Source organism: Calonectris borealis, chromosome 23, assembly GCF_964195595.1.
Source record: "Calonectris borealis chromosome 23, bCalBor7.hap1.2, whole genome shotgun sequence".
NCBI lineage: Eukaryota > Metazoa > Chordata > Aves > Procellariiformes > Procellariidae > Calonectris > Calonectris borealis.
In genome coordinates, this window is record NC_134334.1 from 6,011,466 (window position 1) to 6,034,274 (window position 22,809).

General features: G+C 40.4%; 2 protein-coding genes across 6 annotated transcripts in view; one reads left to right on the forward strand and one right to left on the reverse strand.

Annotated features, from left to right (window-relative positions):
- The window catches only part of MTOR (mechanistic target of rapamycin kinase), a 67,502-nt gene that overhangs the window by 35,607 nt on the left and 9,086 nt on the right, over window positions 1-22,809 (reverse strand). For 3 of the 5 annotated variants that reach the window (XM_075172480.1, XM_075172482.1, XM_075172484.1), the window contains 17 exons: window positions 22,012-22,217; window positions 21,340-21,462; window positions 20,894-20,983; window positions 20,707-20,799; window positions 20,072-20,206; window positions 19,587-19,716; window positions 19,102-19,352; window positions 18,190-18,231; window positions 17,040-17,126; window positions 16,281-16,448; window positions 15,900-16,012; window positions 15,324-15,486; window positions 14,970-15,062; window positions 14,112-14,258; window positions 13,169-13,311; window positions 11,850-12,012; window positions 11,567-11,712 (listed from right to left, as the gene is read on the reverse strand). In XM_075172480.1, the coding sequence (XP_075028581.1) occupies window positions 11,567-11,712; window positions 11,850-12,012; window positions 13,169-13,311; window positions 14,112-14,258; window positions 14,970-15,062; window positions 15,324-15,486; window positions 15,900-16,012; window positions 16,281-16,448; window positions 17,040-17,126; window positions 18,190-18,231; window positions 19,102-19,352; window positions 19,587-19,716; window positions 20,072-20,206; window positions 20,707-20,799; window positions 20,894-20,983; window positions 21,340-21,462; window positions 22,012-22,217 (2,293 nt within the window). The remainder of the gene's footprint in view (window positions 1-11,566; window positions 11,713-11,849; window positions 12,013-13,168; window positions 13,312-14,111; window positions 14,259-14,969; window positions 15,063-15,323; window positions 15,487-15,899; window positions 16,013-16,280; window positions 16,449-17,039; window positions 17,127-18,189; window positions 18,232-19,101; window positions 19,353-19,586; window positions 19,717-20,071; window positions 20,207-20,706; window positions 20,800-20,893; window positions 20,984-21,339; window positions 21,463-22,011; window positions 22,218-22,809) is intronic. The other 2 variants (XM_075172485.1, XM_075172483.1) reach the window with 1 other exon arrangement.
- Window positions 4,317-9,346, forward strand: ANGPTL7 (angiopoietin like 7). The gene is made up of 5 exons (XM_075172486.1): window positions 4,317-4,695; window positions 6,469-6,572; window positions 6,909-7,103; window positions 7,947-8,145; window positions 9,177-9,346. Exons 1-5 carry the CDS (start codon window positions 4,317-4,319, stop codon window positions 9,344-9,346), a joined length of 1,047 nt encoding a protein of 348 aa, XP_075028587.1.

Below are 22,809 nucleotides of genomic sequence, written 5' to 3' on the forward strand. Positions count from 1 at the left end.
ATTGACTGCTTACAGGCCAGAGTAGCAGTCCCTTCAGCTTTTCACAGCAAGGGTGCACCACATTGCTCACAGGCATTAAAATGGGCCAAATTCCCAATCTTGATATAAATGCTTGCAAATTAAATAAAAACATTCACGAGCTTTGAATAGAAATGCAGTGAAAATCGTTACAATAAAATTCTTAGCTAGCCCTGCTGCTCAGGCTGCAAAAGGTTTTGTGTCACCTATTCTTTATGAACCAGATTCAGTGAAGGCAGAGAAGAAAGAAAATTGCCAAGGAAGGTATTTAGCAGAAAAAGGTGAAACACAGAGCCAGAGTCTTTGTGTATTGGTTATGCAAAGAAAGGATACATTAAATAAAAAAGAAATCACAAATGATTATAGGAAGTATCAGTGTTTTGTTTCTCATCAGGCCCTCCTACTTGTTCCTACATAACTTCAGAGATTTACAGTAATTATTTGCAGTAGACAACAATTTTATTTGACTTTACTAGGGATTTAGTCATTACTGTAAAGCTATAGCAGAGTCAATGTTAGAACATTTATAAGCGTCTCCAAAGCCAGAGGTGAACAGTTTCACACTTCTGGGAGGGGAAAGCAGTATTCCACAGAGCTTCGACAAAGTGTGGACTCCTGCGATCTGCCAGCAGAGAGCTAATGAGAGCCTTTGCCATCTCAGCAAGCACCAGGAATGCTAGATTCTAAGCATTTGCTGGATGCATATTAAAGGTTTTGCAATGACTGGCTACCAAATAAATAGCCACAGGGCACTGAGCTTTTCTTCTTGTCTCAGCTTCACATACACCTGCCAGAACAGCTTCTCAGAGAAGGCAGTCATTTAAACCCACCTCTGATTTAATCTGGCCCTCCAGGGACAAGAGATATCTGGTCCTAAAGAAGTAATACTGATATACTTGAATTTGGTAACATCAACCAACATCATAAGCATGGGGTGCATACTAACTGCAACCATGTTTAGATTCAATTCTCCCAACCACTTCAAATCTACATGATTAACGAAGTCAAAAAGGATTTGCCTCATATCCTAGATTTTAGGATCTCATCTTTTTAGCTACCCTGTAGCAGAATACTTCCATGTACAAAATATAATGGAAGAAAACTAGGGCGATGGATTTCAGACCAAATGATACTCAATTTCTCTATCAGTATTGGGGGAAAGGACCCACTCAGTAATCACGGAACTAGTCTCGCCCTAGCTATGCCCAAAACTATGCCTCTTTCCAAAATATAAGAGGATATTCAAGCTGTAAGTACACCAGTACATAACAGTGGAACAGTTTCCTACAGACTGTCAACTTCTACAGGTGATCTAATCTGGGAATGACTAGCATGAGTAGCTATTGCTGCCTAAGTGGTAACTCAGTTCTCCATGCATCAGAGAAAGATTCATCTTTCAAATACTCAAAGAAGTCAAATTCCATTAAGGCTAAGGTCTCTGCCAAGACAGATCTGTCTGCCCAAATCTCTCTTAATGCTTCCTCAAAAGTCATGACAGACGGGAAGATTTGTGCTCTTTTCCATTCCTGCACAATATGTCTGTTGTCACTCCCTTACACAGAACAAAGTGAGAGAACAAAGAAGGATTATCTCTGTTTTAAAACAGGTAAATCAAAGTATACAAAAGAAAGATGGCTTGCATTAGGATAGACAAATCAGAAGCTGAACCCAAAATAAACCCCTGGCTGTCTCATTTCCAATTAAATACTCCAGTTTAGAAAGGGGATTCAGAGGCCTTTCTGCACTTTTTTGTAACATCTGTGTGCAACAGAGAGTTTGGCTGAATCCTGGATCCTTCCAAAATTTGTATCAAGAGGGAATGCATGGACCTACAAGTGGCTCCCCTCTTCCACATCTGCCCCTCATGATGTGAGTGTGTGTGAAATTCAGACTGTACAAGACACAGAAGAGTTACGGTGAGCGAGAGCAGCAGCAGAATGGATTGAAGTCCTATGTAACACAATAGGGGTGTTAGCAGGGTGGCTTTTTGGGGCGGAGAAGCCAGAGTCTGGCCTGTCCTATTCTTTGTTCCAACATCGACAAAACACGTTTCTCATCACAGGAAGCCTGAGAAGAATTTGCCCCTGGGAATGACAGAAGCTCCAGCTGGAAGAGGGCTCAGACAGGATTAGAGGCAGAACAAAAAGGTCAGGCTTTCATCCGTGTGCAGTGGCACTTTCTGGTCTGAAGTATAAAAAGCAATTTTGCTATGGAAGGTTTCTGGAATGTCCATGACAAAAATGTGACTGAAGCCTACGGCCTGCTGTGGAGGTGTCCTCAGTACTTTAATCAAATTGTACTTGCGTATCTCTGGCAATATCTCAGGTCACCAATACCACACAGTAGCCTCACCAGCTGATACTACAGACTACAGTGGTTTCGGCCTGAAGTACAGCACACAGGCAGTCACTCGCAAAGAAACTTAAGACACTCACACTGCCTGTTTGGAGAGGTCTAATTCTGACCTCCTCCAAAAGATCCCCCCTTCCTCCTCTAAGAAAATTCAGGTTTATGAAACATCTGTATTCATATTCCACCCCTTCCGTACTTTGATGCTTTCATCTTTCTAACTCTTTGCATCCTGTGGAGTCTCTCATTACTGTTATGCAGAAAAACTATTAGCCAGCTGTGGTGCAAATCAGAGGCAGAAACAAAGCATCTAGCAACAAGTGCAACAAAGCTAAGGAGGAAGAGAAATTGCACCAACAAGACATTGGGCTTCCTATTTCTCTAAAAGTGGATGTCAGATCAGCAAGGCTTTTCTAATCTTTTCTAATTAAGCAGAAATCCTGCAGCCACTTTGGATCAGGAAAAGAAGTCTAGATGGGATAGCATGTCTCAGTTGGGTTTGTCCTCATTTTCTTTGTTAAAGGAGCAAGATTAGCTTTCTTTTGTTTTCTTGGACACCGAGAAGCTTTAACAGCATTTACCCCAGGAGCAGATACATGAGCCATTTACTCCTTCATTTGCAGCTTGTCTCTGCCAGTTATCACAATCAGAAACTTTGCAGGAAGATGCAAGAACCCACATGTCGGGCAATTACAGAACAGCTGGCCTGTGGAGAAACAACTTATCCGTAAGGATCTAGAACAAAAGTTGCAGATCTTTTGCAAAAGGCTGCACCATTGCTGAAACAGTTCTACTTTGGGAGCAAACAGCTATAACCAACTTTTGAACTGTTAAAAGATATAGACGAGGAGACTGGAAGTCACTATCTCAGCCAGCTGATACTCAACCTATACTCTGAATGTCTAAAGATTTAAGATTTACGCTTAAACCTACACTTTATGTAACTGTGGACATTTTAATTACCCATAGATTCTCCTCTCTTAAAATCCTGTTAATAAACTGGCCTCCATAATACTGGAGTTAGATCGATCACACTGCCTGTAAAAAACCCATCTCTTGTCAATTTTAAGTAGACAGTCTTTCAGCATTACTTAATGTTCTTTCACTTGTCCACTATGCGTAAACAGAGGCATGGGTTTTGACTTACATATTTTGCAGACTTCTTTCCATCTCACCCTCAGATATCCCATCTCTAAAAAGAAGAGCACCGAATTCTACAAAACAAATAGTGCAGAGACACCAAAGTCCAGAGAGAGGATTAGATGCTCAACTGATGAATTTACTAAAATACTATCTAAATTAAGAAATACTGCAAGCATAGAGTTACCCCCCACAACTTCTGGGGAATATATTAGTAGGACTTGTAGCTGCTAGGGCTGGCTACCTGCTAGGGAGTTACCTTTCTTGAACTTTTATAAACTCATCCTGTTTGGACAGCTTTTTCACATTCTGGACCTCTAATACTCTTATGTTATTGAAGTGCCAGAACTAGTCACCAAGAGGGCTACAATCCAATAGGCAATAATTGCTGGAAACTCTCCTTGTTTCCTAGCCCCCTCCCATACCCCTTCGAGACAGAACTGAGTGAAGTCTCTCCGGCTCTCCCCAATCTTTCTTGGCTGAAACCTGTTCTTATTTCACCCTGTAAACACCTGATATGAACAGATGAACTGGGAGGGGCCAGAAAGCTCTTCATAGCTTCAGGGGGTGGAGGTAAACAGAAAAATAGTATATAAGATGCTTTGAGACAGACTTCCAAAGTGCATAGACTCTCACAGGAGGGGTCTGGAAAAAAGCTACTTCTTCAGGCTCCACCTTCAGAGACTCACTTCATTGGAAGAAAGCTAGGTACCAGTCTGCTGTAGCACTTGCAGAAAGTTCCATACCTACCCCAGCTGCATTCAGACTACCCGCAGTCAGCTGGAAGTTTTCTGTTGCTGTAAGCAAAAATGCCAGCAAGATCCACTGCTCAGCTGGCATGGCTCTGCATTGTCACTGTGTCTGTGGCAATCTATCCAGCACTGCTGCAGAAGCCTCCAAAAAGGAGAACAATCAATGGGAACGCACAGTCCAAGATGACAGGCTGCTGCAATGAGATTAAGGAGCTCAAGTTGCAAGTAGCCAACCTGAGCAGAATGCTGCAGGAGCTGAGCAAGAAGCAGGAAGGTGACTGGGTGAACGTGGTCATGCAGGTGATGGAGCTGGAAGGGAGCACCAAGCAGATGGAGTCCCGCCTCATTGATGCTGAGAGCAAATACTCCGAAATGAACAACCAGATAGATATCATGCAACTCCAGGCAGCTCAGACGGTGACACAAACGTCAGCTGGTAAGAAGGGAGTCGCCAAGCTCCCAGATACACCTCTTAATGCACAAAATGAACTAATGACTAGTTCTTAATGCTAGCATGTCCCACTAATGTGATTAGCAACTATGCATACTGAATACTTCTGCTTAAAGTAGTTCTGTAGGCAGGTGATCCTGAGAAAACTAGTTTGAATTTATCTGTCAAAAGTCCAAAGATCCAGCTGTATTTTAGTATCTGTATGTCTGTTATCAGGGAGTGGAAAAACTGTATTTGTACAGTGAGGAACTCAGTCTAATATTTCATTTTCTGAGCACAACAGTCCAAAAAGAAAGGGAGCTGGCTTTGTCAGGGAATGGCTCTGACAGCAATATCTTCTGAGTTCACAGTGCTGACAGGGAACTAGAAGTTGGTAAAACAATTAGAAATGCTCTCCAAGCATTACTGGAGATTTGTAATTGTATCTTTATGACTATCTCTGAACCAGAGTAAAAGAGTGATTCATTATTTGAATGATAATTCTCAAAAATTCAAGGCTGTAGATGATGCAAGATGCAAACTGTGATATAAGCCTAGCCAGAACACAGTTAAATTGTTCAAAATTCTCTCTTCCCTGAGGGAAAATTTCACTGCACACAGTGATTGCACAGGCCTGTACTAAACGTGGAATGCAGGTGCATTTTTTAGGTCAGCTACCTGTAAAGCCAATTCTAGAGGAAAGTGTCATTTTTGTTGACTTTTCTCTTAAAATAAAAATCACTGCAACAAGCTTAAAACTTCTTTAAAAAGAAACTGCTATTGTCTGGGATGCCTGGGTTTGCCAAAAGACTTCATTTGGATTTTTTTTTTTTTAAATGCAAAGGAAAAACTTCTAAATCTATTTACTAAATTCTTCCTACAAAAAGTTCCACTTGGCTAGTTTTGACACACCATTGTTTACAATAGGTGTTAACCAAAAATTACACCATAACGAATCTCTTTGGAGCTGTAGTAAAGGTTTGGAAAAAACACAGTAACACACAGAAGAAACTGGCCCAGAAGTTTTTTAAAACAGATGTATCTCACCTCAGCAGGTAAGAGACATGTAGTCTGTACTAAATTAAACACTGTCAGAATGGATAAAGCCTTGTTTCAGCTAGTTTATCTTCCTCAGAAGAACAGCTGTGTATTTTACCATCTTCAAGTCAGGTCCTGCACCGGGAGGAAAGGAAGCTTGCAGAGACTGACAGATTGACTGCAGCTAAAAGCCACCATCTCTGTCACAGGCTCCAGTGCAAAAAGTGCTGAGCAAATATGCCTCATCCACAAACTTGGCTAACCTGTTCAAGCACACAGTCAAAACAGGAATCTGGCAGCAGGCCTAGCCATTCTACTAGATAAGCCTTTATTATTTGGGAGGGGGATAGCAAATATATACCTTTTTACCTTCCAGCACTGACACACATGGTAGCAATATGAAGAGAAAGCAGAGATGTCTCTCTGGATAGCAGAGGTTTTTTAAAAAAAAACAAAAACAAAAACAAAAAACACCCCCCCCCAAAAAAAAACTCAAAAAACCCCACAACAACCACCAAAAAAACCCAAAACCCACAAAACCCACCAAAGTCCCAGTGCTACAACCTCTTTTTCCAATGCATGCACTGATCAAAACTAAACCATTTCAGGAAAACATTAGACTTGTGGGAAGTCGTCTTCACATAATTACTCCTTGTACTACAAACTAAGCTTTACAGAAACCACACTTACAGGGGAGTTCTTCTTACTGTTCAGATTCTTACTTTCTGGTTCTGATTCAAGTAGATGCTGTCTATGACTGCTCATCACTTTATCAGAGGAACTACCGAATCTCTGGTGTTTACAAGCTACCTCCTGATGAATTTTTGGGGAGTCCAGATCTGGAGGTAAGGATGTCAAGTACACAATGTATATTACATGTCTTTTCAAATATAATCAAGAAATACTTATCTACCACAGAGATGAAAAGAGCACAGACTGAGTTATGATACCCTGCACTTCGAATCAGCGTCTTTATATAGGCAAACTTCAAGGAAGGAAACAGTGTACATTTAAGAGAGAAAACAGAAAGAGTTAATTTAATAAATTTCTTCCATGACTTTTAAACAAAATAGGAATTTCTTCAAGTTGTGAAATCTGGAACAATGTCTTTTCTTGTGTTAAGAGAACTGAACCTTCCTAAGTCTACTGACAAGTAAACACTGTCTATTTTCCTGTACTAGGTGTTCTGTGACATGGAGACAGATGGAGGTGGCTGGACTATCATCCAAAGACGTAAAGTTGGTTTGACATCTTTCAATAGAGACTGGAAACAATACAGGGAAGGATTTGGCAATATTCGGGGAGATTTTTGGTTGGGAAATGAAAATATCTATCGACTTTCAAGACGTCCCACTGTTCTGCGAGTGGAGTTGGAGGTAATTAATAAGCTCTTAATTTCAGCAGCAAAAGGTTGTTTGTACAAAGTGATTGTCTAGTAGCAGATACCATCTCCTATCTCTATAGAAGGCCCAGAAAATTTGCATGCTTTAATTACAGGAGAACAAGATGGGATAAACCTAGTGATATATTCAAGGACAAGACAGAATTATGTTCTCCACCAGGCAAAGTCAGTAGGACAACCTTCTGTCTGCGTACAGATTGTGTTAGGGAACATGTGGGGCTCTAGAGAATCCTGCAGAACCCACTGCAGACAGACATCAAATTGCTGACCACCTGAGATTTAAAGATTCACAGAGATGTCCCATAAAGATTTAAAGACTCTCAGTCTTTTCCTTTCGCAGCACTTCCTTCCAGCCTGTGTACAAAGGAGTTTGCATTGTATTACCCTACAGTCTACTAAAGGTTTGGGTTTGACTTAGACTAGTTTATAGTGGGTACAATGGCTTTGAGGGATGGGATATGTATAACGGAAAAAGTGAGCTGAAAGGCTTTATATCTAAAAGTCACTGTTTCAGAGAGGAAAATAAACTACTTGAGGCAGCACACTATAAGACAAGGATGTTGAATGCAAGAGCTGCGCGCCAGGTTTCCATAAATGTTGTTTAATATCAGTGCAGATAAGACTTGGAAATATGAAGCTTTGCTCTGGAAAGTTTCTTTGCCTTAACAGATAAGTTTCTGCAGTCTGAGACAGAAGAAAACTCGTGAAAAATCTAGGACTGAGAAAAGATACACAACATGCTCTGTATATAACCATAGATGGTGCAGTTCATAACTATTCTAATAGGACCTATTTCTTCTTCATTGTTCTGTGGCAGGACTGGGAAGGCAACATACGCTATGCACAATATAAGCAATTCACCCTGAGCAATGAAATAAATAGCTATCGTCTCTTTGTGGGGAACTACACTGGCAACACAGGGCGCGATTCCCTAAGGTACCACAACAACACAGCCTTCAGCACGAAGGACAAGGACAATGACAAATGTGTGGATGACTGTGCCCGGTTCCGTAAAGGTAAAACACACATAAACACCCTCCTGTCCCAAGAGAGCTGCCTGGGTAATTTGTAGAGAGCCCAAGACTCCCTCTTTCCAAGTAACTAGTAAGTAGCACCTGGCTGGAGAGGTGACCAATTCTGCAATACACACTTATAGGTTACGTGGGAAATCTGGCAGTTAAAGCTGATTTACACAGAGCCAGACTGTATGTTATAGACATCAGTACTCTTCAAATGATTTAGTGTATGCTCTCACCTACGCATACTGTTATCCAGCCCATTATGTGTATCTGCCAATCTGCCAGACTATCTCAGATGTTGATGCAATTCAGTGATGCAGGAAGTTATTCCTGTATATCTAGAAGGTTTTTATTTTTTCTTATATTTTTTATGAGGTTTCAAGTTCTAGTATTAGGGACTTGTAATTATTCTCCTATATTATTACCCTACACACACCTCAAGGTTCAACCTGAATTCTAATCTTTATTCCTACTCTATTAAGAGCCTCTAATGAGGTTACTCTCTTCATTTAATTTATTATCTTTATATGAGGTCTGTCACAAAGATAATTGTCTTCACTATATCTTGCCCTTTATTTTTAATTTCCCCATTGTGCCCCCATGTGACATGCAAATAAAATTGTAGGTATCAGTCTCAATAAAATAGTGCAGCTTACTCGCAGAGTCCAGAAACCTTTTCAACACCTTGAGATGCCCAAGATAAGAACCCAAATTTGTTTCCTATACTAACTCTCAGAGTCAGAGACAGAAACACGTCAAGGAAATATTCTAAGAGGAATGAGCAACTAAATGAAAAGCTACTGGACTAATTTGACTATGTAACTGTAAAGCCTTTATGTATTTAGTATCTATGTTAAGTTTTGAATTTACCTGCAATCCCAGCTACTAGGGCCATAGGCTCCAGGGATTAAATGCTGCATTCTGGTCACTCTTCTCAGGAAAGAGCAATAATTCTTATTATTAATACAAAACATACCTGTTTTAAGTAAATGGCTTACCATGAATCTATTAATTTGTTTTCTGAAAAGGTGGATATTGGTACAACTGCTGTACAGATTCCAATCTGAATGGGGTTTACTACCGCAAAGGAGAACACACCAAGAACATGGATGGCATCACCTGGTATGGATGGCACGGATCAACCTATTCATTGAAGAGAGTTGAGATGAAGATCCGGCCAGAGGATTTCAAACCATAGAGGGAAACAATATTTGATTGTACAGCTACACGATGCCACTGCACAGAAGGTGGGCAACAGACAGCTCAAAATCAGCCAAATAATTGTTCATTTCATCTAATATGTGCAACAGCTACATACTGGCTATGTACACACACAAACACTACGGCACATTAAGCACCAGCCACTAGTGTTATCAGGGCTCAGACTTATTTCCTCCTCTTCAGGCTCTTTCCAAAGGGAAAAATACCGTGTTAGAATAGGTTAGAACAGAATGCACTTACAGCACCTTCAGAAAACCTACTGGTGTGTTTTCACTAGCATTATGACTAGTGAGTTGCCTTAGTATTAACCAGCCAGGCAGGGACTGAAAGAAGAAAGCCTCCTTGCCTTTCCTTCAGTGTCTAGAGTAAGCATTGCTGAGTAACTCCTTCCAAGAGGGACTCAAATCACAAAAATGACATACTTGTTTCAAGCCAGAGGAATCAATCACAAGTGTCCCTGATGCACCTTTCTTTAGTGTATAGTAAGCAGCTTACATTCCCACAGCAGGAAAAATGAAGCTCAAAAATTTTGGATTAGTATCGCCCAGGTTCTCTCCTGAAGTTTTACTGCCATCAACTGCTGCTGCCTCAAATAAGTCCCCATAGAGGGCTGCACCCAGCAGAGAATAACCCTGGAGGAAGGATTTGTCCCATATGCTCTGTGATGTTTATTCCTATCCACAGATCACCTAAAGGTTGATAAACTAGAAAGCAACTTTCTGAGCTGCCACCAAATTATGTTCAGGTTAGAACGCAAGTGTGACATATAGTCAGTAAGACTAAGAGAGAACAGCAGGTTAGCAAAAAAATCCAGACCCAGCCACCCTGCCAAAAAACTCCACTCCAACACTTAAAACCACTGTATCCATGAGCAAAACACTAGTACACACCAGAGAATCCGTAAGTGCCAAAAGGTATTCAAACGTAAGGGAATGTTTGCTAGTATGCTGCGCTACGGAATATTAAAATCTCTTCTGAAAACTACTCCAATTACAAGTTATCTAGAGATGTTATGGCAAAAATCAGTATGTTTCTCCCTTACATAACACAGTGTTAAAAATAACAGCTAAAAAAGAGACTCCTCCTGTAGCCATACTGTTGTTTGAGTATGTTGGAAAAGATACTTATAGTTAAGATATCTATTTTTATTCACCTTAAAGAGAGTTTGAATCTAATTTAAATTGTTCAGTCTTGTGTGAAATGGGAGATAAAGGTGTCTCGGGAATTGCCTTACATACGTTTGACTATTCATACTGTAAATTTCAACTGTGTGGAACTCTAGTTGGAACTATTTTAACTGTGGTCTATAAAATGAATTTTTAAAAGTTTCTAAACTTTTTCATTTCTAATAAATTTTCTTTCATTTTTAATCCTGCTTTACTTCAAGTCTTGGCTCCTTAACTTGCTTTTTGATACACAAAGAAACAGCTGCACAAGTGATTGAGGCCAGGAAAGGGAATACACTGAATTCTGTATTTTCCTCAGAAAAACAAGAGAAGACAAAGGATGAAAGAATAAAAGAGGGGAAAAAAACAGGAAAGCACAACTCCAAGGAAGTAGGAGGGTTGGAAAATTCACTGCATACAGACAAAGCTAAGTTACTGCTCAACCAAAATCAATTTGTCCATCTCAAATGGCAGAGTTAACGTTTCTGTGATACGAAATTGAGAATCATGTTTTAAAACATGTTGTTTAGTACCAAATCCTTTGCAGGTATTTCAGGCTAACATCTTTCGCGTTGACACAGCTCAGGAAACAATACACTCCTGTTATAGTATCTTCTATTTGATATATGAAGAATGAGACCTATCTAAGCTGGATGAGCAGAATCTGATGAGAAGTCTTAATTAAGAACTGCAGCTTTTCTGGCTTATTTATATGTAGGTGTAGAAATCTCTCTCATCTAACTTACAGCCACTCCATGACATCCCATATTGAACTTGAAGGGTGAGCAGTGGAAATCAGAAGACTCCACTTTTTCCTGCACAACTTCCCACGGCTTCTATCATAATTTTAACTGCATAATAGAAGGGCAGAACTCAGCAGCTAGGAGTGTACATCTGCAAGCTAGTTAGTAAGCCTACAACAACGTCTTGTGGCAGAGAGTGAAATCTTAAGAATTGTCTAGATTCATCCTGATGGTATCCTAAATTGGGTACTGATGCAAGAGCAGAAGTCTCATCAGTTGTGGTCCTACCTGATGAGAGACTCTAGAATGGCTGGGGTGGGACCCTTTTGAAATTCTAGCTCCTTGTAGTGAAGAGCCTTGGCATATGCTCGACATTTTGCAGCTCTTTCCCCCAGGAGGACAATGCCATTATCATCTCTCAAAGGCAGTGGACCCTGGGTAGAAGCACATACATCAAAAGCAGGATGAGTATAAAAGAAGAAGAAAGTATGCATGAACTCTTCACACCCTTTCCATAGCCTAGACATTAGCCAGCCAACATTAGAAAAGAGTTGCCTAACAGCATGTCTACCTTGTCACTGTGTTCCATGAATTCTGCCAAGTTCAGCAGTGTCTGAGTGACTTCTGCAATGTCCTGAGAAGTCAAGGCCAATTCAATGCTTCGGATCAGCTCATCCTGCTGGTCTTCATTCAGTTCAGACCAGCATGAAACGAAAGCAGCATTGAAGAGATCTCTGAGGAGGAAAACAAAAGAGAGAAGTGGTGATTCATTATTCATGAGAAAAAGTCTATTTGACAGTGGATTTGCCTTCTTATTCAAAGAGCTACAAAATGCATTTATATGTCTACCTGCAATAAATAGTGATTCGTTTTTATAAAGCTAACTTCTGTACCAAATACTTAGTGAAACCCACATTTTAAAAATATATAATAGGATGATATACTACAATAGTAGAAGTATTGTACTATCATATGCTAGCAAATATTTTGGGCTAGAAGAAACTCTTCATAGCAGCAAGGATACTCTTCTTTTCCGCTATGAAGAACCAAGCCTAGTCTGTCTTAGATCACAAGTGAATGTAGTGAAAAAGATGATTGTACATTTCTCTGGGCACACATGCCGCAACACTTGTGTTTTCTGCGCTCGCTAGAGGACTGCAATAGCTGGAGTTTGCATTAGCGGCAAAGCTTGAGAAGGAGGAAAGGTGATGAAAAAACAGATACAGTGACAGCCCTTGTCACTGCTAGTACTGTGGAGAAATACTGTGGGATAGGTTTGAGATGCATGGAGTATACATGGAGGACGCTAGCATTACCTCTGCCTACCTAGGAATTGCTGACTTTTCATCATGTTGTTTGCCCTTCTATTTCAAACATGATAAAACTCACATTAAGACAAAATTAAACCAGGAATGAACATTTTTCTAACAGCAGTAGTCAGATTCATATGCACTGAGATGACAAGTGTATAACATCAAGAAGAGAGAAACAGGCAACTGCTTACAGAAACTCAAAGTTTCTCCAAATATACTGGTTGCAAAAGAAATAAAGCACCGTGGCTCATTCCACTCAGAGGCATTTTTATTCACCCACAGTAGATCCTCAAAACTATTTCATACTCCGCTGTTTTTCCAGCTTCACTTTTATGTGCCTTATGTTATTTCTAGACTAATATACAGAATTCCACTGAAAGATTTTGTGCACATCATGAAGTAGCCAACTGGGAAGGGTGGAAATGAAATCAAGTTGCCAGCTACTTGATTTGTCCCAAAGCAGGAACTCTCTCTATTTATGGAACCTAAGAGCTTTTAAGTAACTTTCTTTTTCCTTATAATATCTGGCTTGCATCTGCAATTTCAAGTGATCCGAAAAAAACCAGAATTACTCTACCGAGCCATGGGATTATATGCCTGAGCCAGGGCCCAGCATGAGCGCAAGGATGGTGAGGAGGAATCTTTCAGTAGCTCTAAACTCAGTCTTCTTAACCATTCCAACCAGTCATCTTTGGAAACTCTTCTTGCTGCTCCCCAGGCCTGCAATACAAACCAAGACAATTCAACTATCAAATAAAGCACTATCCAAAAGCAGAAGAAATCCACCAGCAGGCAGCATTACTTCTTTACAGCTCCAAATCACATTGCTGAGATTCCCTGAAATCCGTTACCTTTACCAGATAACTTGCAGTACTTCAGCCACATTTCTAAGAAATCTTCCCTAAATGTATTGCTGTCATGACATGCCAAGTATTTAACATGAATAATTCTTTCCCTACAAAAATACATCAATAGCTGAAGCCGCTGTTGAAACATTAGCTTAAAAATACTTAATGTGTTTAGAATTACATTTTTAAGACCAGCATTTTCAAACCAATCCATCCCACTACTGAACTGAGTGCTACATGCAAAAACCGTTCAAATTAGCCAGTGCTTAGCTATTAAGTTCTATACTGGCTTCAAGAGAATATAGCACTAATATATAAGAGAAGTGGCTGATGAAAAACGGCAGAGGATCTGAAACAGATGTCTCTAGAAGCTACAGATGGTTCCTTGTGATCTAGGAAGTTTTGTTCATACTTCACATAACAAGAAAGTGCCAAGATTACTTCATGGCCATTAATAGTCTCATAATTCAGCTATTCCTATCTTTAAAGTTGCTTAGCACCTTCTAATTCTAAAGAGAGTCTCAGACACTACTTTGACCTCAGTTTTGCACAGAGCTGGCCACAGAAGAGATGTAAATAAATGTTTAGATGCACTGGACAAACTCCTTAGATGTGACACAATAGCTCCTCCCTTCAGTAGCAAACTCATGCTGTGCAGTGCTCCAGTCTTACCTTCTGCAGGTTGATGGTGCTAACGTGTAATTTCTTCATGGGACCTGTTTCCACAGGACCACTGGCCAAAGTTTCTCCCTGGTTACTTCTCAACATTCGGTGCTGATAAATCAGCGGATCCTCTTCTTCATCAGCAAGAGTATAGCCCTACAATAAATGGCTTACAATGAAGATCACTCCCACACATACAAAAGCAATTTTCTACAAGCCAAATGGATGATAAAGTCAGAGCACTATCCAATCTCACAGCAAAATTTGTGCAGCAAACAACTGTGTTTCATTATAATGATTACACCTTATTAACCAGAGAACTTGAATGATATCCCTTTTCCATTCAAGGTAACTGTTAAGAAATCTTAACTCGTAGCATTAAAAGCCAAAATAATACACCTTAACACAAGCACTCTTTCCTATTTGACTCAATAGTAAGGCGGCAGCAGCAGTGTGCTGCTTGTTCCACACTAATCAAATTGCAAAGCAGTTACTGAGTTTTTGAAATGTGGGACATCCTACGGAAAATACTGAGATGTCTCCTTAAGTCCTGAAACTGTGGAAAAAGTAGGGTAAATCCACATTAAGAATTACCGAGAAAAAAATAATGACACTGGCTACAAGTCTAAGTTCTTACCTAGATCTTGCAGTGATTTTTCTAGAGGAAATAATTGATACCAGTTGACAATAATTTTCCCAACGCAATCTCAAAGTCTGCTTGAAAAGCTGTATGTAACACACAAATACAGCAACAACCACTTTTCATTTTATGAGTAACTCAAAGTGAAGTTTCCAGGTACATCTGTTTCAACACGAAAACATCCCCAAAGTGCACTTACACTATCAACTATATACTTGTCAACTCACCTTTACAATTCTGCAGATAAGAACATCATAGCGTTGATGGTTAATTTTGTGTCGCACCAGAACTTTGTTCACCATCGGGATAAAAATCTGGTACTGTAGAGAGGAACGCATCAAAAGCTAGTTACTCAGTCTCACCAAGAACAGTAAAATTCCACCTTTGTTTCATTGATCTTATAAGAAACCAATTCTGAAAGTTTGATTTCAGTAACTCCCAATTCCAGAAACAACTAAGAGAAGAAAAATCTGTTTTCTTTAAAATCCAGAATGAGTCCATTACAAATATTCAACTTTAAAGCCTTGATCTTTGGGACAGTCCCTCCTTCTATGAGCTTTCAAGCCTAAGAAGAATATTACCTTCTTTCCCAGCTGGAACACCAGAGAGGAGAGGGTGTCCATTGCAGTTGTTCGTAGCTCAGGGCTCTGGTCTAGTGTTCGCACGATGGGATGAATAATCCGTGAAGCATAATCAGTGAAATCCAGGGACTCTGTCAAGCGGTCCACTGTTTCTAGAGCAGCTCTAAAGTCAGAGCAGAAAGAAGGGAGGACTTATCTCTCATGGTATAAGACAGGAGAAATGAGATGTAAAAATACGTAAGTGATTCACGTGCAGTCCTCCTAGGCATCAAGAGTAATAGGAAAAACATGTCACCAGAACTCTGTTAATGCAGCTAGTACTTGCAGGACAGCTTGCAAGTTGCAGTGACTAAAACACTGGCAGGTGAGAACCAGAAAGTAATAGTCTATACCCAAGAAAAGCTAGTAACAGTGCTGTGACGTCCAACCAAAAATAACCTTCCATAATGTTTTGACACAGAGAAAACCTGTGGAAGGAACTAAGCGGTATTTCATTCTACATATGGCTAGGGCAGCCATTGCAGAACTTGGATATCACAGACAAAAAAAAGAGACTGCAAAGCCACCAACACTTACTTGCGAGCCACCACTGGAACATCTGGGGCATCAAATAGCTTTACAATGGGAGGTAGTAACAAATGAAGGTAGTCATCCAAGTTAGCTCCAAAGAGCTGGATCGCATTCAATAGCTGGAGGGAAAAATGACTCAATGTGACTCAAAGTCATGAAAGAGATGCATTTTAAATAAGTCAGTATCCAGTGAAAAGTTGCTTCAATCCTGCACTGTTAACGTAAGTACTGTCTGCATCATTTCACAGCAAGCCACTGCTGAACTGCACCTATCTCATTTGCTTGCAACACGCAAGCAGCAGAAGCCCTGCTGGAGCATGGCACACTGGGCATGCACCTGCCTTGGCAATACCCAAATCAACCCAGCTGCTGCAGCTTCCCACTCACCTTGACAGAGACAATGCGACTCTGACTATTGTCGTGCATGAAGACCCGTAACATGTGAGGAATGAGCTGAGGCAGATAAAGTTTGAATTCGCCTCCTAGAGCTACCACAATTTGCTCAATAAGTAGGATAATTGTGCTCTGTATGGAGTTGTTCATGACCCAGAAGTCCTACAGAAGAAAAAAAAATGGGAAAAAATTAAACAGTTCTTCAACTGAGCTGTACCAATTATAAGAAAATCAAACTGTAGGAGACAGTCTCTAGATAAATTCAAGATTGCAGGGAGGGACTATACTTCCCCTATAGACTAATATAAATTGGCAGTTTTGGTCTGTTTTTAAAACACGCTGCGCCTTCAGTATGTTTATAGCTGTTAAAAACAATCTCTAGGCAACTGATTTTTCCTAATCCTTCTAAGTGTTTGCAAACACTAAGTGAAAATGAAGTGAAATGCCACCTATTTATGAACTCTGAACACCTCTTGCTAAAACTATGTTTCTGAAAGTAATAAGTGCACAAAATCCAAGCGCTCAAAAGAACTCGGGCACTAGCAGAACCTAGGAGCTGTTCTTATTGCAGTTACTAGTAATAATGTATATTATTGTTTCAAATACATGTTATTTCAAAATACAATTATTACTTCAAATGCATGGAATTCTGCACTTCATATGAATTTATGAAGTAATTGATACATTTGATAACGACAGAAACACTATCCACCTTTTCTGACAGTAAAATGCTGGCTTAAAGATTGTACTCACTCTCATCAGGGTGACAATCTCATCCATATAGGGCCGAATATGACTTCTCACAAAGGACACCAACATCCCTAGCTGCTGGAAGAGGAACTAGTAGGAAGAAATGTGTAGTGATCAGTGTAGCTTATTCAAACATCAATGCGACGCTGGGTAAACGGCGTTTCACAGGCCAGTTGCAAGCTCATTTACCAAACAAATAGCATGCATAGCTCCTATATGCTGAAAAATCTGGGGCTAAATTCTTGGCAGCTTCAGCTCAGTGATTTGGGTTTTTGGGTGGGGGTGTGGGGGAGGAGGGCAGTAGTTTTGGGTTTTTTGGTTGGTTTTCCCTCTTTCCTCCAACTTGCATCAAACATTTTATGAGCTCAAAGCCTTAGACAGTCAAGCATAGAAATAGGGGTTTATAATGTGTCAGCAAATTTATAAAGTGTCAGAACAGACTTGCAAGCACAAACACCTCAACTACAGACCTCTGTAATTTAGGTTTGGAAGATGCTTCCAAAAATTTAGCCCCTAATCTTTTCCCCCTGCCTGTAAACCAAACTAGCACACATTTTAAGATACTCCTTCTGCACTCTTTCCCATCCCCACCAAGATATATTGGTGAAAAGTTACTGGGAAGAGAGTTTGGTCCTTGCCAGAAATATCACATTTTTTTGAAAGATAGTTGATTGTACCATAGAAGAATTTTGACTGAGACAATTTTATTCGGATATACTATGACAGTTTTGCAATTCCTTTTGCCCCAATACAATCTTATGCACTCACTCATGACAATGAATTTACTTTTGAGATTGGTGTGAAATAATGTGGGTTAAATCACTTTGTCCACAAAATAATTGTATATAGTCTTTTTTTCATCTAGGAAAATAGGAAGATGTAAGTTATCATACATTAAATTTCATTTCTTCATGCAGTATTTGAAGACTATAGTGACAAAATACACAGGGGAGCTCAGAAAAAGAGACAACAAATTTTTGTGAAAACTAAGTAAGAAATAACATCAGCTACTTTAGTGAAAGCAGTACACCTACATTTACCAAAAATAAACCCTGAGCTCCTGTACTGTGCCTTTTTTTTGGTGTAGTGAGAGGATGCTTACATATAGGACAAGGACCTGTCTCCTTTAGGCTTTAGTGTCACGCGTACCCACCTCAGCTCTTCTCCCCAGTACACTTTCACCATCTTCTTTTACCTGAAAATTTTTAAACAGAGTGTGCACAACTGCATAGCTTTCAAGCAAGTTAGATCAGTCAGGTCTAGGAGTTCGGCCAACCCAGGCGTGTGAGATGTTTTCCTTCCAATCTGAGTAGTAGTTCAGTCTGGGAGAAAACAGTGGTTCTATAGCAGGGTTGGGATTCTGCTAAGGGAGCACCCATCCCACCTATAAAACACAGTACCAATAACTAGTACAAACTGCCCTTCCCACCCCAGAGATTATTTTCAGCTGCCTGAGGAAAAGGCTTGGCAAACAGCAGCCATCTCTGGTTAAGTGAACTTTAAGCCCATTATTATCTTCACACAATTCTCATTTCCTTCTAAAACTGTAACTTAAGTGGGAAGGAAGAGAAAGCACTGCTGTGGAATCACCACCCACGCTGCTCTGAATGTTAGCAGACTGTAGCAAATTGAATTTTCCTTCTCAGAGATGAGCCAAAGTACATGGTTGCATCAGAAATTTAAAGAATCTACCTCTATTATTTAATAATACTGTTTGCAACAGTACATTAATGCAGAGATCACTGAAAGCTCTGGAAGTTGCACAGGCTGTTTTCCTGAACAAGACCAGCTTGATAAAAAAAACAGAATCAAATATTGGCCTTCTAAGGATTTTGCTCAGAAGCAGCTGTTCCAATAAGAAGCAGAAAAATTGTTTCCACTGGATATTCTACCAAATGCTCACAGGAGAGAAAAAGCAAAGCTGAACCTCACTTCTGCAGCATGCTTGGCAGCAACACATAGCACAGCAATGCCCAAAGCCAGTCACATTCTCTTTTAAAAAATGGATTCTTATGTTAGGGCAGTGGAACAGGAAGGAAGGAGGAGTGGTCCCTAGTACACTCACCTCTCGGATGGCACCATCACAAACCCGTATTACATTAAGGAACGTTGGCATGACCTGGGGCAGGAACTGCACACACTTCAGCCCAAGAGATTTGAAAATAAAGGTGATGGCCTGAACTACCATAGTGTGGTGTTGGGACAAGGATTGGTCTCGGAAAATTCTCATCAGTGCCACCATAGAGACAGCTGGATAGAACTCATCCAGAGGGAGGTTTCCCATGTTCACCAACATCTCACTGGTACTGTAGTCCGCTAGGAAAAAGAAGGTGGTGTCACAAGCTACGTATTAAATGGTATTGAAGCACCCTAGTATTAGGTGCACTCAGGAGCACCCGAGTATTAGGTGAAAACATCTACACTAATAATTTATTAAGAAGAGGAGACAAACTGGTAACAACAAAACAACAACAACAAAAAATAAAAAAAAAATCAAGACCTGTTTGTAGATTATAAAGCTATTCACTTAAAAGAAATTCAGATGCTTACAAGAATCCTGGCTGGATTTGGACTCCGAGAGGCTGACGGCTGAAGCATCTCGTGACTGATCAATCATGCCAATGTTCACTTTGTGTTTGTAAGGGTCCAAAGCACCCAGCAACCCTAACACACGAATAGCCTGATAAGACAGAAAGAAAAAGAAAATTCATCAGAACTTCATCAGCAAAACAAAACTCAACACATGAACCCACATGTTTGGAAAGCTGCTGAGGACTAAAGAGAGAAGATCTGGAACTAAAATGACTGCCTGGAAAAAACATCAGTGCTTTCCATTCAATGGCTGGAGGCCATTTCACTGACTCAACACGTTCACCCTCTTAATTCTGCTTATTGTACTTCTATCAGCCACAACAATGATCTTTTGCCTCCCTCCCCGTCCCCGTCCCCCCAGTCTATGCAGACAGATTTATTTGACAGCTCTCTCTCCCCAAAAAACTTTTAGAAATGGTCACGTGATAGCTTCATGTTCATACCTCTCTACGGGTGCCCTGGTTCTGCTCAGTCTTCAGGAAGTTCAGAAGCACCTCCAGCAAAGTGGGGTACTTCCTGTATGGTTCCACCACATAACCAGTGCTGGCCACAAGCTGTCCCAGTGTCCAAAGAGCCACCTGGTAAGATCAAGCCCAGAGAAGATTAGTTTTGACCAGGGAATCTCCTGATCCATCAGTCATTCAATTTCTTTAAAGTTTTTTTGAGCATTTTAGGATCACACTGCAAACCACAGTCCATGGTTTGAAAGCCTCTATAAAGAGTGTTTTTTCATAAGCAATAGTAAAGAAAGTGATAATCAACAATTTGTTAGACTCTGCCATAATTGCCCTCCCTCAGAGATACACTTCAAATAGGCATTCAATTCAGCGAGTCCAAGCCTTCCAATAAAAACTCCTTTTTTTTTTCCTTCTTCTTTTCTTTTCACAATTCTGTACTATGTCACAACAGACAGGCCCTACAATCCCTGACCTGTGTGCCACCTGTGACCATACGCTCCACAAGAGAGACTTGAGTGATTTAAAGGTTCATTTTAGCAGCTAAGATGGGACACAGAGATATTTCACTACAGCTTTGGTCACAGCAGATGGTAAGTTTAGTGCAGTTGTCAAACACTTACTTGTCTTTTAGCCAGCAGGGAGGAGTCCTGTAGCATGTCCATAATTATAATGAAGAGCTCATCTACCCACTTCCTCATCTCCAGCCCACTGACCTATTGAAAGACAAAAAGTCCTTCATCTAGCATTGCCAAAAGCTTAACAACTGACAAGCGTAGCGAAGAGGTACCTGCAGTGCAAGCTCCTTACCTGTGCAAGCTCCCCTATGGTAGCTAGGACATTGTTAATCACCCCTGGATTTGGATCTGGATCAGGATCTTTCAGTTTCACAATCAGTGCCTGGTAGGTGACAGAGGAACAAATTAGAATGTGTTGAGAAGACTCCTTGCCCTACATACAACACTCAAATTGATCTTTCCTTTTGTTTACACCTGAAATTGATTCCATAGGGGCTCAGATTGCATCACGGTGAGCATTTCAACAATAAATGAATCTTTTGTTTCACAAACTTTATGCAAATCCAGAATCAAGTTAGGCTACACTGTCGCATACATGCATTACTGTGGGTAACATCCACACCAATGTGATTTTTTCCTGCTATGATGAAGCAAAAGAACTGCAGCTCCTGACAGTCATGTATCCACTTGCTGTATCATCTCGCTCCAAAGTCACCAGGAAATGTACAGAGACTCTACCTTAAGAATAGGCTCCATATATGGACGAATGAGGCGTGGAGCATTAGAAACCAGGTGACCCAACATCCTGGCACTTTGCTCTTTAATCCTGCCAACACCACTGTGTTCCAGCTCTGTGAGAATCTGCAGAAAAGACAATGGAAGCATGAGAACAGGGAAAATAAAGTTAGGCAAAAATTCTTTGGATTTCCTCCTCTCCTGTGCAATGACAACAGAAAGACAAAACAATCTCAGCACTTGTAAAGGGTGTTCTACATTTACACTCCATCCAGCCATTTATGTCTAAATGAAGCTAAAATTAATTAGCATAAAACTGAATAGATGGCTCCAAAACCATCTACGTTTATGAAGTGGTGCCATCCATTCACCTAAAAGAAGCACAGAACGTTCTTCCTCAATACAGATGGAAAGCACCCCAGCATAATGAATGTGGGGTGAAATGATGACTGCTATCCTTTCCTTTCTAATACATCCTTAGAGCTTCAGTCCAAACATCTATCACTAAAAAGACTTCCTGAAACCTACTAAGCTGGGTAATAAATATTTTCCAAGAGGGAGATATTCCCTCACTCTCCCACGCATTCACTACAGCTAGATAGCCCAGTTCTTTAATACCATCTTAATCTCAATACCAAGTACTATATTTTCACTGCAGGCATTCCTCTTCATTACCTGGATTAACATCTTGCGCAGGAAAGGCATGACAAAAGCAGGGTTCATGCTGCTCAGCCGACCCACAGTACAGATGGCCAGCTCTCGGATTTCAAATACTTGATCATTCAGGGCCACAAAAAGAGCTTGCAAATTTTCCGCCTGGGCAAGGTGAGCATCAAATCGCTCATCCAGAGAAGCCAACACACAGAAACGTATATCAGGGTCTGCAACGACACATTTGTTTCTCTTTAAATGCAATAAACTCCTGTTCTTATTATTGCCCTTATTCACAAACTGGCCTCAAAAATTGTTCACAACCTCAGGGAAATGCTAAGAGCTTCTCCAGCATGAGACACTATACATCAGTGTTTTACACATGAGAAACAGGGTAGGTCAGTCCAACAGATTCAGTGCTGCTCAGTACTGCCCCAATACCCAGATCAGTACAATGCCAACCTCTTGCACCTACAAGCGGCACATTTGGAGGCAGTGTGCAGAAAATGAACACATCTCAGGGTACCATATTGCAACTGAAAGAATAAAAAAAATCAAGTAGGAAGATTCAACAGAAGGGACCAAGCCCCTCCCTACAAAGTTGAAGGCCACGACCCAGAACAGCAGCAAAAGAAGTCTCAGGGATCTACCTAATTCAAAGGATTACCAAGGGCACAGTTTGAGCATTTTGCACTAGTGTTCTATTAATATCTCAAAAATCAAGATCTGGAAAGAGAAATTGGGAGACCTTTTTAATTTGCGAAGAATGACAGCTTAAGTTAGTGGCAAATATGTTCAAATTCTACCAGAACCTTAATATCA